The sequence below is a fragment of the Salmo salar genome, chromosome 06 (assembly GCF_965601325.2).
Source record: "Salmo salar chromosome 06, fSalSal1, whole genome shotgun sequence".
NCBI lineage: Eukaryota > Metazoa > Chordata > Actinopteri > Salmoniformes > Salmonidae > Salmo > Salmo salar.
Window position 1 is genome coordinate 23,338,431 of NC_138296.1, and position 18,342 is coordinate 23,356,772.

At 42.3% G+C, this 18,342-nt stretch overlaps 1 protein-coding gene across 2 annotated transcripts in view; it reads right to left on the bottom strand.

The window, feature by feature from the left end:
• Nucleotides 1–368: 368 nt before the first annotated feature.
• Nucleotides 369–18,342, bottom strand: part of LOC106606464 (transportin-2) — a 36,794-nt gene continuing 18,820 nt past the window's right edge. For both annotated transcript variants that reach the window (XM_045719916.2, XM_045719917.1), the window contains exons 12-24: nt 17,877–18,029; nt 14,652–14,877; nt 14,024–14,195; nt 13,533–13,619; nt 11,891–11,998; nt 7,295–7,453; nt 6,975–7,062; nt 6,612–6,710; nt 5,490–5,585; nt 5,062–5,237; nt 4,684–4,758; nt 4,258–4,397; nt 369–4,058 (exon numbers count right to left, since the gene is read on the bottom strand). In XM_045719916.2, the coding sequence (XP_045575872.1) occupies nt 4,290–4,397; nt 4,684–4,758; nt 5,062–5,237; nt 5,490–5,585; nt 6,612–6,710; nt 6,975–7,062; nt 7,295–7,453; nt 11,891–11,998; nt 13,533–13,619; nt 14,024–14,195; nt 14,652–14,877; nt 17,877–18,029 (1,547 nt within the window). In that variant the 3' untranslated portion in view covers nt 369–4,058; nt 4,258–4,289. The remainder of the gene's footprint in view (nt 4,059–4,257; nt 4,398–4,683; nt 4,759–5,061; nt 5,238–5,489; nt 5,586–6,611; nt 6,711–6,974; nt 7,063–7,294; nt 7,454–11,890; nt 11,999–13,532; nt 13,620–14,023; nt 14,196–14,651; nt 14,878–17,876; nt 18,030–18,342) is intronic.

Genomic DNA, 18,342 nt, shown 5'->3' on the forward strand with positions numbered 1-18,342 from the left:
AAACGTAAACAAACTACAATCTGTTTTTTTTGTATGGCTATTTGTTTGTACACTAGCCCTTTGTTGGCTTTGTAAATTGTATTGTTCATTTAAGAAAAAAAAGCATAGGATCAGTTTTGACAGTGTTTACAATAAAGAATTGCATTCATACATTGAATGATAGGTCTGCACTTTAAGCGTAATCCATATGTTGTCTCAGAACAAGCCGAGTTCAGATCCTCTCATCTGATGGAAGCCATGAAAAAAGTATACCAAATGTGACAGGGCGCAACATTAACTTGGCAAAGCCAAACTCAATAATATGTCAGAAAATTGCTACATTAATGCTATAATCCCAAATTCATCTAAATAAAAAGAGTCCACATCGGTTTATTCCCAGCTTGATAGAAAACCTTTTATTTCCCCATTCTCAAAAGTAAACTAGAAAGTGATACATCAGTTAACATCCCACCTGCACCACAGTTGAGGAAAAAAATACCAGTACTACATCAAATTCATTCCTCAAGGCTCATATCTAGATTGAAACAAAAATACAGGAGTTTCACAATTCTTCCCTTCTTTCCCCAGGTATGCACCACGCTCTGTCTCCCCCTCTCAGTACTACCACTTTACATTAAACTTGACAAAATCAAATGGTCCGCTATAAAACAACGAAAACAAAAAAATTCTTTAAATAAAAAGAACATTACAGGGGGAAAAAACTTTTAAAGTCTAAAAAAACTTTGTGCGCTTCTTCTGCACAAAAACAAAAATATAAAAAAATAACGGTCATTTAAAATAAAAATGAACATAAATAAAAAAACAAAATGAACATCTCATTAGCCTTGGAAAAAAAGTAAAATGCCTCTACTTGTGGAAAACTGTTAAACTTGAGAAGTATAGATGGTTTTGAGATCAATGTTTCGCTACTACGATTTAAGAGGAGATTTAACACCGCTCAACATTTTTAGCCAATTCTTCCTGATAGGACCCAGTGTCACATTGGGAGCATTGTGCAAAGACTGTGGCAATTAGCCAGTATCTCTGTGCACACCTATCCTACTCTCAACCTTGGCGGACCAGACACCCACCCACCAACACTTGCATATCAGTTTACCCCTTTAGGATATGATTAAAGTGTCACCCTCTAAGGGTGGAAGCGGTTTACAAAAGTGTGTAAAGATTCAAAATACTGTCCAATCAACCACTTATGTACAAGTGGGTTGGTGTTAAAATCCATGTTATATGGATAAACACATTGTATACAGCTTACTTGAAATTGCATTTTCATAGGTACGCCTGACGCTTAAGGCAGTGTTTTCTTCACATTTTGAATATCTATTTTCATTGTGCGGCGTAAGATAAAGATGTCCATAGTTTAATTGACTCGCTAAATCTTAGCTAAGCTCTGAAAGAGAACTGATGTACGACTGGCAATCACAAACGGAGATGGTAAAATATGACAAGTGTTGATGATACACAGGGTGTCTCCAATATCTCAGGTGTGAGCTACATGTCCATCACCTTGTGGGAGGGCCGGTACAAAGTTAAGTCTAAACGGCACACACGCTTACAGTAAAATACAGACACTCAACGAAATAGTCCGACGTGACAGAGCTCCAGACATCGACAAAATACAAGACAATCACTCCCTCACGAATGTTAATGTATCCAATCTCAGGGGGAAACAGAGAGATTAGGATCAGTATAATAATACCCAGACATATCCTACACAGTATCCACGGGTTGAGGAAAACAGCCACCACCAACTGGACTAGAGCCAGTTTAACCTGGACTTTAAGTACTTCTACTAAAGATAGCTGCCCACTTTTATTATCACAGCATGCGTGGGTGCGTTGCATTTGATGAAGCTCTTAAAGACGTCCCCCTAGAAGGGCATGTATCCGCCTTTAATGAGATGATAGTCAAATAAAGCGATTATGGAAAAGCATGCAACTCAAGGTTGTTCGGGACCATGGACGAGATATGTATTATGTATTATTATGATAGCCGACCGACTCGTCAAGGTCTTTTTCCATCTTCGTGGACTCATTGCATTCTCCACTACATACTCATCATTCTGCTCACGTAGAAAAGGCTGGTACATTTTCTGTTGGACTGTCTGGAAACACTGGTGGGAAGTACATTTGATCCAAAATACTTGATGTTGGTCAGTCCTTCCCCTTTAAAAGGGCTTTCAAATGAAATCATACCCATTGATTCTTGAATATAACATATGCCTAATGCGTTTAGCTCAACTGTCAAACACCACCAGAACCCAAAATGAGCTTTTTAGTCCCGTTTGTTAATAAAAACGTATACAAACACTGTATAGCCTCAAAACACGGTTAAAACGATCATCTTGATACCATGGACAGTCAGTCCCTGTATCCATTACTCTGTCCATGAGGCTGAGCGTCGTTACATTTCTCCAGCCTCATCCCTCAGCTGTTTACCAAATCAGTGGCGGATTAGCCGTTTGGTATTGTTCAAAATGCTGATTGACCCTTTAAATCTTTTCCATCCATCTGATTGCATGCCTTACTTTTAAACCAAGCATATGAACGGAGGCATTAGCCTTAACCTAAAATTCTCATTTTGACCATTGCTTATACAATATCTTATTTATATCGTGTCTTACTTCAGCAAGCCATAACAGTCGTAAAAAAAACAAGTGCATAATTTCAATTCGAACCAGCAACTGATTTATTCTAAAGTTCTTCCTGAAGCCTTAATGCTCAAGTCCATTGTAAAAACTATAAAAACAAAAGTAGCAGCAAAACGGATTATGATTTTTACTACAGTATAACTGGTTGCAGGGATGTGATTCTTCCATCTTCTATAAGATCGATTGAATCTTGCGTCTCTGAACTATGGCATCGCTGGATCTCGACACTATAGAAACCCACCCGTCCTGTTTGTTAGGTCTGGCGACGGGGAGGGCTGGTCACAGAATAAGTACGATGGGGTGGCTAAATAACCTGGTGTTGTTACCTTAGAACAATAAGCTGACTACCATTGTTTCTAAAGGTAAAAATCTACTTGTAACAATGACATACGCACACACGTCACTTAAGAGGTTATCATTGCCATGCAAACCAATCAATCCCTTATTGGAAAAATGACCTTTGTCAGCACTACAGTAAAATGATTCCTGGTAGGATTGTGTCTGTCTGTTGTAGTAAAACTATGAAAGGAAAAAAAAGACTACATTTAAATTAGTATTTCTCAAAAAGTAAAATGAATTCAGCAAACGTGGGAAAAGGAAGAAAAACTGTCTAAATATACCCGTGTTTAATAGAGAAGTCCCAATATGAACAGGTATGGTACTGTACTGTCTATGAAAGCTTGAGTAGTAAAGGTGCAAATTACTCTTCTAGAACTCTCCCCGTTATTACGTTGAAAAGCATTTCATGCTTTCCCTTCTGAGGCTAGCCTTCGGGAAGCTATCATAAAACATTAGCGCTACTTCGGTATCCCACCCACAGCCTTTGTATAGATTATCAAATGACTATTGTAGAATGTATGCAAAGTGCTTGTGCACTGATTGGTCTTTCGGGCCAAGGCAACTACCTTCGCTTCCGGAACTAAGTCTAAGTGTGCCAGTCTACATATTATGTGAGTTGTGTTTTTAAACTGTGGCTCCTGGGCTGGTTTTTAGATTTCTCCTTAATTTACTTATTCCGGGGTTGCTGCCACCCCGCCCGCCCTCCCACCACAGCTCTCCTCTAACCTTGGTATCTAAAGAGTTATCGAATGGATTTAAGCCGTTCGCAGCCGACCCCTGCATATGCTTATCCTACCCTCCCTCCCCCTCTTACAGAACCCTGTGGCTTTGGTTACATCGGAGTATGTCGTCGGATTTAAGTTTGGCGTTTGAAATCCAGAGGCTTTCTCCCCAGTTTCCCTCCCAGTAACCCTCCCTCCCACCCACCCTCACAGAGACACACAGGGTCGTGGGACTTGTAGTCTGAATGGACAGGAGCCAGGGCCAGTCCCTCTCCTCCTGCCCCCACGATCAGGGCAGTGCAGTAACACAGATGGATGAGTTCCCCCAGTAACCCTCCCGTAGATTAAACCTGGAGAGGGGAGAAAGTGGGAAAGGGGGAGAGAGGAAGAGGAGCGAATAAGAAGAGGAGAGAAGAGGGAATAGGAAGAGAGAAGAAACAATGTTTTTATTTATTCAGGTGAACAGAGAGAACATGGAGTAAACATAACATTAGGATTTGGGGAAGGGAAGCTGATCCTAGATGAGTTCTACCTAAAGTGAGTCAATACCTGACAGGCGTGTCCTGTGTCGGCGAGGGGAACTACACGCCATAGCAGGCCGACAGCCTCTCCTTCAGCAGAGGGGGGAATTGTTCTGAGAACTGCTGCCAGTTCTCCTCGCCCACCTGGTCCTTGAAGCCATGGAGGATCTACAAAAACAACAAAGCTTGTAAATCAAGGTGAGATATAGGGTCAGAGGACTTCAACGACTGGCAAGCTGGTTCTCTTTTGTTTTCTTAGCACCACACGTCTCAGAGTCTAAAATATCCACAAGATATGTTCAGATTTCGAATGTCTGTAGAAAAAGATCATCACAGGCTGTGGAGAAAGCAGAGCACTAGGTCGACTTAGAACCCAGCAGTCTAGAACCTTTGTATTCTGAGGATCAAACATATGGGTGAGATTTGTTGAGGTTTATATCTCCGGAGTGCTTACCTTGTAGAACATGTCCCTCAGATCGTCCTTAGGACTAACCCAGGAGGCCACAGCATCACAGAAGAAAATGAAGTCCTGAAGAGACACCAAAGTTCATATGACAACATCCTCATCATGCAACATTCATATCGCTCATTTAGCATCCAATCATCCTTCAATGACACCAAACGCGCTACGTTGAATACAATGTGCCTTCTCTCACCAGTTATCTCAGTCTAAATTACATCCACACTAGTTATTCAGATTTGGAATGTCTGTTTAGAGTTCATTATAGACAAGAGCAGAGGCAACACACTCAGGGAATAAAAATATAACAAGTCCTGGCCCCAGTAAATACATGTTCCTGTGTGGAACAGTGTTCAGAAGCCCCCCCCTCACCTGAACCACTCCAGCAGGGTTGACTCCAATCATCATGCAGATTCCACGGAACGCAGAGTCTTTCTCCTCATTGTCCCTGATGTTCCTCAACGATGTGCACCAGGGTCTGATAAACTGTTGCAGCATGGGAGACACCTCCTGTGGACACACGTAGCCCAGCCTGCCGATCGTAATGGCTGTCCCAAGTGAAACACAGAGGAGTGATGATTTATGTGGCAATAACTAATTGGCCATAACAACAGGGTTTAGAACAATCACTTCAGTGTCAGAAGTGTTAGTCACACACTCAGACCTTAAACTTCCACATAGAATATTTCAGATTTCGAATGTCTGTTAGAGAGATCATCATAGGTGTGGACTGGAGCCTAAATACTGGTTTTGTCTATGGGGGTGGGGGGTTTAAGCATGCGTGTCTGTGAGTACCGTACCTGTATTCTCCAGGAGGGTCTTGGGTGTGTTAGGTCTGTTGATGATCTCCACCAGGTTGTTGAGGACCAGCCCAACATAGGGTTGCATGTCTGATCCTACAGGCACCAAGGAAAACACCACAATCATCCAGTTGGAAATAATGGCATTGCTCGCCATACATGGGTTCAATTACTATTGGAAATCTTTCAGATACTTTGAGCATTTTCTGAAGCCTGCCTGGAGTGGCAAATGGACAGGGTTTAAACTTTAGGGACTTTTCTATTGGTTCCTTTCCAACACAATCAAGCTTAAGTATTTCAAATGATTTCAAATATAATTTGAAGCCAGGTCTAAAATCAATCGATTCCTACATCAGCACTCAAGTATTCACTGTCATTTAGAGTATTTATAGTGTCATTACAATCATTCCTATCAAATCACCACTACCAACATGGATTACTGATGGAGTCAATCTGGTGGTGTTGCTTTCTGGCCAATTTCCCAAAATGGCCGCCATCTTTAAGCAATGGTTCCCCCTAGCTCAGCTGAGCAATCTTCTTCATCCTTCTTGTCAGTTGTCCCTGTAGAGGTATTATAGCACAATGTCGCTACACTGTACTACTGCTGGTCGGCCTGCCATGCTTGCACACACCTGCAGGCCTCACTGTTACCGAGTCCAATGGTAGCAGGACCCATCACTCAGGCATCTTGCAGCACACTGTAGTCAAGGAAGATTGGCTCACTAGTATGACAGAGGGTCATTGAGTTCATGGGTTATAGAGCAAGGGCAGCGAATCAAATCGGACAGAGTTAGCTACATGCTCCATCCAAAAGACACCAAACCCTAGCAGCACACGCCATAACACACAGCACCATAACCATCTGTGTGTTCATCCCTATGTTGTGACCTCACAGTCACACTCAGACCTTTCACTTCCACATACAACACTTCAGATTTGGAATGTCTGTTAGAGATCATCATAGGAGTGGATGGTCGCTGGTGGTCTGTGTGTGTTATGAGAGTTAGAGGGAGAGGAAAAGCAGAGATAGCGAGACACACATTTTAGAGTGGTTGTGAGGTAAAGAGTGGGTGTGTAAGAAATGAAGACTGCAGTAAGTACACACAGCAAGCAGTAACTCACCCATCTGCATGGCGATCTCGCCAATGGCCCAAGTAGCGTTGTTACACACAGAGATGAACTCTGGGTTCAGGTTCAGGCCCAGGATCGGCATGAACTCAGCTGGAGGGGAGAGACAGGTTTATATACAAACTAGTCACACAATCACTGGTATACACACACTCCCACAAACACACAGGTTCATTAAACAGTACACACAACTAGTCACACAACCAAATGTTATACACACACACCAACATACAAATAAAACAAACTACTAGTCAGTCCACACTCCTCAGCGCCAGTAACTGGTGATCTCCTCCTGATTATCAATCTACTCTTTCATGACATTGACAATTAATGTCTTCACTACTATGGTTGACTCACCAATGCAGGGTTTGACATGAGGGAAGCAGGCCTTGGTCAGGTCACCCAGCAGGGCAAAGGAGCTCTGTCTCACCTCTGGCATAGGGTCCTGGAGGAACGCACAGTTAGTCTCAAACTCAGACACACATCTGGTTAAAACAACTATTTTGAACTTTCCTTAACACTCCAAAAAGTAAGAATATCAACTTTCATGTATTTCTTTTGGCCAACGACAGAGCAGCACTGTACAAGCTATACGGCAACATATCCTCCTTCAAGTTGACTAACTTCACATTTTCAAAATGGCCGCTGACAGTTGGCACTTGGAGGCCCCTGAGTACCTGCATGCACTGGAAGAGCAGGGTCATGATGTTGCTGCGGGCCACCAGCTGGTCCACACTGGCCCCCAAGCCCTCGGCCAGGCCACTCAGCAGGTCCAGGGCCACAATCATGAAGTCCTTGTCAGGGGCTTCGTACTGGTCAGGGTGCTGGTTGTACATCTGGAGAGAGAGGAGACGGACAGAGAGTCAGTGGGTTTTGGTCACAGTTAGGATATGAAGCTAAAACGTACGATTTGTTTAATAAATTGCTGAATAAACGCAGTTTGTTCACACTAACTCATGCTTTGTGGTGTAGAATAAATTGACAAGTAACATTTGTTTATAGTAAAACAATTCCTATCTGAAACCAGGTTTCCATCCAACCTTTTCATGTGTGGAAAGTAAATGTCGGATAAAAAAAAAGTCACGACAGGCATGATGGAAAGAGAAAATTTGTCTAAACTTCCAAAATGTGGACGACAAAAAAAATACGCTCAACAAGGTGGAATCTTTTTGCTTAGGTAAAATCTATTATGCGAGAAATGGCAGTGGAAAAACTTGTGTAAATATTGATATAACCATCATACTGAAGGTTGAGTCACATGATGACATGTGGTCCCCCCACTACAACACAGGAAAGCATGCAGTTTATTAGGCTACAGATGAAAGTTATGAACTTCACAGGGTGGTTAACCTCCCTGGGCAAGGTGGGACGTTTGCGTCCCCCCTAGTCAACAGCCAGTGGAATCGTGTGGCGCAAAATACAAATACCTCTTAAACGCTATAACTTCAATTTCTCAAACATATGACTATTTTACACCATTTTAAAGACAAGACTCTCTTTAATCTAACCACACTGTCCGATTTCAAGAAGGCTTTACAGCGAAAGCAAAACATTAGATTATGTCAGGAGAGTACCCTGCCAAAAATAATCACACAGCCATTTTCAAAGCATGCATATATTTCACAAAAACCAAAACCACAGCTAAATACTGCACTAACCTTTGATGATCTTCATCAGATGACACTCCTAGGACATTATGTTATACAATACATGCATGTTTTGTTCAATCAAGTTCATATTTATATCAGAAACCAGCTTTTTACATTAGCATATGATGTTCAGAACTAGCATACCCACCATAAACTTCCGGTGAATTTACTTAATTACTAACGATTAACGTTCACAAAATACATAAATTATTTTAAGAATTATAGATACAGAACTCCTTTATGCATCGCGGTGTCAGATTGTAAAATAGCTTTTCGGCGAAAGAACATTTTGCAATACTCTGAGTAGATAGAAAACACACTGAAGTTTCTACAACTGTTTGAATGATGTCTGTGAGTATAACAGAACTCATATGGCAGGCAAAAACCTGAGAAAAATCCAACCAGGAAGTGTGGAAATCTGAGGTTTGTAGTTTTTCAAGTGATTCCCTATCCAGTATACAGTGACTTAGGGTTCATTTTGCACTTCCTAAGGCTTCCACTAGATGTCAACAGTCTTTAGAACGTTGTTTCATACTTCTACTGTGAATATGGAGCAAACAAGAGGGCCTGGAAGTTGATAAGTGAGATAATTACATGAGCTCAGAGGCGCGCACTCAAGTGAGAGTTAGCTGTGTTCCTTTTCTTTTCTGAAGACATTGGAATTGTCCGGTTGGAATATTACTTAAGATTTATGTTAAAAACGTCCAAAAGATTGATGCTATACATCGTTTGACATATTTCTAAGACATAAATATAACTTTTTTGACTTTTCGTCATGACATTTGCGTGCGCTTCCTGCATTTGGAGTAGTGGACTGAACGTGCGAACAAAAGTTGGTATTTGGACATAAATGATGGACTTTATCGAACAAAACAAACATTTATTGTGACCTGGGATTCCTGGGAGTGCATTCTGATGAAGATCAAAGGTAAGTGAATATTTATAATATTATTTCTGAGTTTTGTTGACTCCACAAAATGGCGGGTTTGGTTTCGTGTCTGAACGCCGTACTCAGATTATTGCAAAATTTGCTTTCGCCGTAAAGCTTTTTTGAAATCTGACACAGCGGTTGCATTAAGGAAAAGTGTATCTATAATTCTTTAAATAACTTGAACACTTTATCAACGTTTATGATGAGTATTTCTGTAAATTGATGTGCTCATTCACCGGAAGTTTTAGGAGGCAAAACATTTCTGAACATTACACGCAAATGTAAAATGGGGTTTTTGGATATAAATATGAACTTTATCGAGCAAAACACATGTATTGTTTAACATGAAGTCCTATGAGTGCCATCTGATGAAGATCATCAAAGGTTAGTGATTAATTTTAGCTGTATTTCTGGTTTTTGTGACGCCTCTCCTTGCTTGGAAAATGGCTGTGTGGTTTTTCTTGTTTAGGTGCTGTCCTAACATAATCTAATGTTATGCTTTCGCCGTAAAGCCTTTTTGAAATCGGACAATGTGGTTGGATTAACGAGAAGTGTATCTTTAAAATGGGATATAATAGTTGTATGTTTGAGAAATTTGAATTATGATATTTTTGTTGTTTTGAATTTGCCGTCCTGCTATTTCACTGGCTGTTGAATACTGTGTCCCGCAGGTGGGACGCTAGCGTCCCACATACCTCAGAGAGCTTAACCACTATGCTACCTACACGCAACAAGTCAATTGGATGGAAACATCTCTGGTGGGAAAACGCACATAATGTTTTTATGTAGAATATTTGCATGAAAATCTGGTCGCCAATTGGAAGGGAACCTAGCTATATCTGGCTTATCTTGTAACCGTTTGTTGCTATACATTAACATGGTTCTTCACTGAAGGCATGTCTGGTGATTTAATGTGTATAAACTGTACTAGAGAGAGCAATAGTAATGGTGTCTTTGTAGGTACTAACTCCACCATGGCTCGTAGGACAAAGCCTATGGGAAAACAAAACGTATCATTTTGGGGGGATAAACGGCAAAGATAAGGTCTGTGGTAAACACAGGCTTAGGAGATCTTATACATTTTGTTTTATGAGAATCTTCAACTAACGTTACTTCTTGTGAATTGAAGAATTAATGTAATCAAAACAAGCACATAAAGGCTTCATAATTCATAAAGGTTATGTCATTAACCTGTTAGGGCTAGGGGGCAGCATTTGTACGTCTGGATAAAAAAATGTACCCGATTTAATCTGGTTACTAATCCTACCCAGTAACTAGAATATGCATATACTTATTATATATGGATAGAAAACACTCTAAAGTTTCTAAAACTGTTTGAATGGTGTCTGTGAGTATAACAGAACTCATTTGGCAGGCAAAACCCTGAGACATTTTCTGACAGGAAGTGGATACCTGATGTGTTGTATTGCCTTTAAACCTATCCCATTGAAAAACACAGGGGCTGAGGAATATTTTGGCACTTCCTATTGCTTCCACTAGATGTCACCAGCCTTTACAAAGTGTTTTGAGTCTTCTGGAGGGAGATCTGACCGAACAAGAGCCATGGAACGATGATGTCCCATTAGACACCTGGCGCGCGAGTTCATGTTGGGTACCCTCGTTCCAATACGTTATAAAAGAGTATGCATTCGTCCACCTTGAATATTATTCATGTTCTGGTTAAAAAAGGCCCTAATGATTTATGCTATACAACGTTTGACATGTTTGAACGAACGGAAATATATTTTTTCCCCTCGTTCATGACGAGAAGTCCGGCTGGCTTAGATCATGTGCGAACAAGACGGAGATTTTTGGACATAAATGAGCTTTTTTGAACAAAACTACATTCGTTATGGACCTGTGATACCTGGAAGTGACATCTGATGAAGAGAATCAAAGGTAATGGATTATTTACATAGTATTTTCGATTTTAGATCTCCCCAACATGACGTCTAGTCTGTATCGCAACGCGTATTTTTCTGGGCGCAGTGCTCAGATTATTGCAAAGTGTGATTTCCCAGTAAGGTTATTTTTAAATCTGGCAAGTTGATTGCGTTCAAGAGATGTAAATCTATAATTCTTTAAATGACAATATAATATTTTACCAATGTTTTCTAATTTTAATTATTTAATTTGTGACGCTGACTTGACTGCCGGTTATTGGAGGGAAACGATTTCCTCAACATCAATGCCATAGTAAAACGCTGTTTTTGGATATAAATATGAACTTGATAGAACTAAAAATGCATGCATTGTCTAACATAATGTCCTAGGAGTGTCATCTGATGGAGATTGTAAAAGGTTAGTGCATCATTTTAGCTGGTTTTATGGTTTTGGTGACCCTGTCTTTGACTTGACAAAACATTACACACAACTCTTGTAAATGTACTGTCCTAACATACTCTAAATTTATGCTTTCGCAGTAAAACCTTTTTGAAATCGTAAAACGTGGTTAGATTAAGGAGATGTTTATCTTTCAAATGGTGTAAAATAGTTGTATTTTTGAAAATTTGAATTTTGACATTTATTTGGATTCAAATTTGCCGCTCTTGAAATGCACCTGCTGTTGATGGAGTGCACCACGGGTGGCACGCTAGCGTCCCACCTAGCCCATAGAGGTTAACCGACTGTGTTACCCGAGGTAACTCATTTCCAGTTTTTAGAACAAGCTGTCGAGCTCTATAGGTTCTTACCATGGCCTGAGCGAGGGTCTTCTGGACCAGGGTTACACAGCGCTGGTAGACAGGCTCACAGTAGGGCAGGAAGCCACTTTGCAGGGCCGTGGCCACCGACGACAGACACTGGGGAGGCACAGGGAGAGACAGGGTTAGTTTGGTGGGTGGGGGACGGTAACAACAAAAATACTGCCTGCATATCAACAGGTCAAAGTAGTGTCCTGTCAGTGTGTCCTTTCCTTCATTTGCACCGATCTTAAAAGGGACAGTTCACAAATTTGATGTATTTTTTTTATACCTAGGTAATTTGGAAAAAATATTCTTATTCTTAAAATTCCCTTTAAGATATAGCATTCTTTTACTGTTCCTGTGATTTCATATCAACAAAAGTAGTCAAGGAGAGGGAGTGTATTTATAACTTTTCAGATACAGAAGTCAGTCAGTCCCCGTTTAGACCTCATGAGCCAATACATTTTTAGCAAAATCACGTCCAGACGTCAACATTTTTTAATTTTTTAAACAAACCCAAGATCGACCAGAGCCTGTCGTTTCCAATGGGAGGAAATTAATCATAGTGGGCAGAACAAGCAAGAGGTGGGTAGCACCAAGCACCTGCTAGTGAGATTCTATTGGCGCATTCAAGTACATATTTGCATATTTTCGTGAGGGAATGCCTACTCTGAAGTGAGCATGTGCAATAACTAAATTTGCCCTTGCACTCCTAAACACACATTTGTTTTACTTTGGCAAAGGGTAAAGTCCCGAAAACACAGTCCAGTCTGTTACAGATTCTAGTTTTAGAAACAGAAAACTGTATGGAGATCAAATGTTCCATCGATGAAAACATGCAGAATGTCAGATTAAATACATCTCGCTCCATCTTCTCCCACGGCCGGCCACTGGGCTTCCTCTCATCACCATATCTGGTAGTGAGTGGAAATGCCAAGCGGATGCTTCACACATACATCCGGTGAAATATCTGTCTTTGTTCTATCCAACGCTTCTATCATTAAGATGTGTAGTACAATAAGATGTGCAGTATAATACAGACCATTGGAAGCACAACAGTCACCCGTTTTCATTGGTATGCTTTGAGTGGCTCTAAGAGCTAAAGATCCTTTTAAAAATCAATAAAAAATGACCTACAACAAAAAACCAGCCTAGTGCCTCATCTCCGGCACCAGTTATTTGTCAGCTGAAGAGGTTAAGGAGACCAGTCCTACCAACATGCTGCTGTGGATCAGAAAACGATCTCTAATTAGCATCATGTATGTTCAGATGAGAACATGTCATCACTTCCACAGCAGCAGCTAAACGCAAAGTCGTTCTGCAGTCTCCGTACACACACACACACACACACACACACACACACACACACACACACACACACACACACACACACACACACACACACACACACACACGAGCAACAGTCTACCAGCCACTTAAGGAGTTCTAGGCTTTTCCCCAACATGCCAGATTGTCCTTCACCAGAATATCATTATTGTTGGTGTCTGGCTCACGAGACTAGCAACAGCCATAAAGCAATGACAGCAAATACCATAAAATCACATCTAAGAATGATCCACCTCGTGATGCACCAAACATGGTTGTATATAATGTATATAATAATGTATGTATGTATATAATGATGTATAACCTCCAGAAGTGGAAAGAGATCCTTGTCCTCATCCTTCAGCTCATTCCATTTGGCAATGAGGGGAGGCATCAGCTTCTGGATGTACTCCTGTAGGGGGAGAGAGGAGACTCATTATACACTTCAGTAATAAAGATGAAACCTGTGTAAACCAACCAGGTTGAGGTTGTGACGTAGCGACAACCTACACGTGACATGATTTATACACGCGTCTTCTCTCACTAAACCACCTCAGAGTCTAAAATACATCCACACTGGTGATTCAGATATTCATCATAGAGGAGAGCAGAGAGGCAACCATCTTCACCATAAAGATGACCCTCTGAAAAGTAACCAAGGAGGTTGTGATACAGCAACAAAGCACCACAACAGAGGATGTTGTACATCATAAGACGGTTAGGAGTTGTTGGCCATGAAGCTGATCCAGCTTGCTGATCCAGCTTGCTGATGTTTCTAAGTGCTAGTTTTCTAACTAAGTGAAGATCCAGACTCACAGGCTGGTTGAGGTGGTGTCCTACGGAGTCGGCGAGCGTTCCGATGGCGTCGTAGAGGATGAGCAGGTTCTTGTGCTGGTACTTGCCGAAGGCGAACACCAGCGTGTCCAGGATGAAGCTGAGGTAGGGCACCAGCTCTGTACACGCCTCCTCCTCCAGGGTGGCAAACGCACTGAGGGACACAAAGGCCAAAGGGTCAGAGTACAAGAATGGACACGTCACACACACAGACATTAATACAATGGAAACACAATAACATCTGCTTTAACAACCAAGCTGGCCTATACACAACCCTTTAGGAGACCAGTCCTACCAATATTCTGCTGTGGATCAGAAAACGATCTCAAATTAGCATCATATGTTCAGGTGAGAAACATGTCATCACTTCCACAGCAGAAGTCAAATGCCCAGTCATTCTGCAGTCTCTGAACACACACCCCCTCTTGAGCGTTTAATTGAGCTTGCCTTGAGTGCCAGGGTTGAACTTTTGGGACTATTCTATTGGTTCCATCACAGCAGGCAAGCTCAATCAAGCACAGCTTAAGTAATTGGGGGGGGCAGGTCTGACTGTCATAGCTGAAACACATTGACAATGCCAAAAGGACCCTCCCCCACACACAGCACACACCTGCAGGCGGCCTCCTGCACCCTCTTGTTGCCGTCCAGTATCCTCTTGAGCAGCTCGGTCATCAGGGGTTTGAGGTGGGAGTCTGGGGGCTGGCTGACCACCCAGTGGGCGTAGCGGGACAGGGTCCAGCAGGCGATGGAGCGCACCAGGGCCTTCTTGTCACACAGGCACGCAATGAGGTGGGGGAGGAGCTCCGGAAGGTAGGGCACCATGCCCTGCATACAGCCTGGAGGAGAGGAGGGGTTAGAGAGAGAGTGTTTTTTCACAGTTCTAGAGGTAAGGCACCACAATGCATGGAATTTTACTTTACCTTCTATGATGCTATTTTAATATTTGGTTTGTGATTGGGGGTGGGGGGGGGATCAGTTTAGTAGGGAGGGTATGAGGGCAAAGCACATATTGGAGATAAAACCTCATAATATTAAGTGATCAGTTTAACCATGACACATTGTCTTTAGCTGGTGTATTTGTGAAGAGATTCAATTGAATATTGCCATCTGTGTATCGCTTAGGCAATGTTCAATTCCTCCTTTCATGACGATAAAGTTGGATAGAATTTGAATCTGGCTAGCCTGAGGCAAATTCTTTATTGACAACACTCAATTGTAGGCCAAGTCTATTATCAACACAAAGCCACGTGAAGGACAGCCAGTCATCTGGCTTAGTGTTTATACGTTTTAATATAAAATATACTCTCAAATGGAATCCAATTAGTGTACATCCTATTAGTGACGTGTTAACTGGGTCAGCGCAGTGGAAAATATATGGCATTACACCTACTCTGCATTAGGACAGTGACACGTCTCCCTATAATGTCAACATCTGCTGTCTGCCTATATGAGTGTGTTACTGACTAACAGACAGGGGGGTCATAAAGGGCTGAAGAATGAGAGAAAGAGAAGGTGTAGCCAAATCACAGTGGAGAGAGAGCAAGACAGAGACACAGTAGAGTGACAGGGGAACCAGACATTGGCTGGAGCAGCCACTGACAAAAAGGAACGACAGCACCACTGCCAAGTCAATCTGAACTGACCTATCACAACACGGAACTAGACAGAGTTCCACTAGCAGAGAGTCCGCAGGGACAGAGTGCAGTTTTCATTTCGTTGACACCTATTTTTCAGTGGCAATTGACGAGACGATAACTGACTAAACAAACCCAGAAAACACTACAATTCAGCAAAATTATTTTTCATTTAAGTTGATGAAAACAAGACAAAATACTGACTACAATCACTTGTTTTTTTTACCTGCTGCAGAGTAATGTGTTCTGCCAATTGGACTATTGGGAAGAGAATCCTGCGATATGTTATGCAGAACGATATGTTGGATGGACAAGGCTATGTATGTTTGAGCACATGGAAGTCACTGATTTGTGTTTACTATTGGTTAATGAGCCATGAAAAATGTGATGACTAAAATATGACGACAACGAAAATACATTTAGTGGACTAAAATGGTCCACTATTTCCATCATTTTAACAATAGCTACACTAAATCATTATTCAAATGACAAAAATGTGACTTTGTAATATTTCAGTCAAAATGAGTAAGACTAGACTAAATCTAAAAAAGAATGGCAAAATGAACAGAGTAGAGAGGTATGACTGTAGGAGACCTCAGGAACCAGACAGAGTAGAGAGGTATGACTGTAGGAGACCTCTGGACCAGACAGAGTAGAGAGGTATGACTGTAGGAGACCTCTGGACCAGACAGAGTAGAGAGGTATGACTGTAGGAGACCTCTGGATCAGACAGAGTAGAGAAGTATGACTGTAGGAGACCTCTGGACCAGACAGAGTAGAGAGGTATGACTGTAGGAGACCTCTGGATCAGACAGAGTAGAGAAGTCTGACTGTAGGAGACCTCTGGACCAGACAGAGTAGAGAAGTCTGACTGTAGGAGACCTCTGGACCAGACAGAGTAGAGAAGTCTGACTGTAGGAGACCTCTGGATCAGACAGTAGAGAAGTATGACTGTAGGAGACCTCTGGACCAGACAGAGTAGAGAGGTATGACTGTAGGAGACCTCTGGACCAGACAGAGTAGAGAGGTATGACTGTAGGAGACCTCTGGACCAGACAGAGTAGAGAAGTCTGACTGTAGGAGACCTCTGGACCAGACAGAGTAGAGAGGTATGACTGTAGGAGACCTCTGGACCAGACAGAGTAGAGAAGTATGACTGTAGGAGACCTCTGGACCAGACAGAGTAGAGAGGTATGACTGTAGGAGACCTCTGGACCAGACAGAGTAGAGAGGTATGACTGTAGGAGACCTCTGGACCAGACAGTAGAGAAGTATGACTGTAGGAGACCTCTGGACCAGACAGTAGATAAGTATGACTGTAGGAGACCTCTGGATCAGACAGTAGAGAAGTATGACTGTAGGAGACCTCTGGACCAGACAGAGTAGAGAGGTATGACTGTAGGAGACCTCTGGACCAGACAGTAGAGAAGTATGACTGTAGGAGACCTCTGGACCAGACAGTAGAGAAGTATGACTGTAGGAGACCTCTGGACCAGACAGTAGAGAAGTATGACTGTAGGAGACCTCTGGACCAGACAGAGTAGAGAGGTATGACTGTAGGAGACATCTGGACCAGACAGAGTAGAGAGGTATGACTGTAGGAGACCTCAGGAACCAGACAGAGTAGAGAGGTATGACTGTAGGAGACCTCTGGACCAGACAGAGTAGAGAGGTATGACTGTAGGAGACCTCTGGATCAGACAGAGTAGAGAGGTATGACTGTAGGAGACCTCTGGACCAGACAGAGTAGAGAAGTCCGACTGTAGGAGACCTCTGGACCAGACAGAGTAGAGAGGTATGACTGTAGGAGACCTCTGGACCAGACAGAGTAGAGAGGTATGACTGTAGGAGACCTCTGGATCAGACAGAGTAGAGAAGTATGACTGTAGGAGACCTCTGGACCAGACAGTATGAATACTAACACCATCATTAACAGTCAGGAGTTAATTAGAATGCATCATATCCAGAGGGACAGTCAACTCTCAATGGAGTGAGAGAGGAGAAAGAACCACTGTATACTGAACGTCACAGGATACAGAAGAGAGGAGAGCAACAGAGCAGAGTAGCAGACAGAGAGAGAGAGAGAGTCAAGAGAGAAAGAGTCCAAAGTGTGGAGGGGGAGACACACAGATGGAGAGAGACTGAACAAGAGATCTATGTGAAGTGTCAACAGTGTGATTGATTGATTTCCTAGTCCTTACCCTCAGCGATGGCGCCCAGCACCAGGATGCCAGACTCCTTTATGACCCAGTCAGGGGAGAAGAGAAGGCCCTTGAGCAGGGGCAGCAGGTGAGGCAGCAGCTCGTCTCGGAACACATTGGCCAGCACATCCAGCGCCGCCGCAGAACACTTGCCTACAGGGAGATAAGAGGGACAAACCTTTAAAAGGGATAGTTCACTCAAAAACATGACAAAACACTTGTTTACAGTTTTGCTCTGTACAGAAGTGCTCTGTGTTGAAAACTTAACTGCAGGGACATGCAGCATTTTGGGGGATTTTATTAACAGTGGACTAGTGAACAAAACACGAAGATGGTTTTAGAGTGAACTAGCCATTTAATATCATACACTTTTCACACTACTGAATCTGGGCCACGCCAAGTTGTAAAGGTCTGAACAGTAACAGATTCTCCAAATAAACCAACTAAGCTGGGCTGTACACCCATT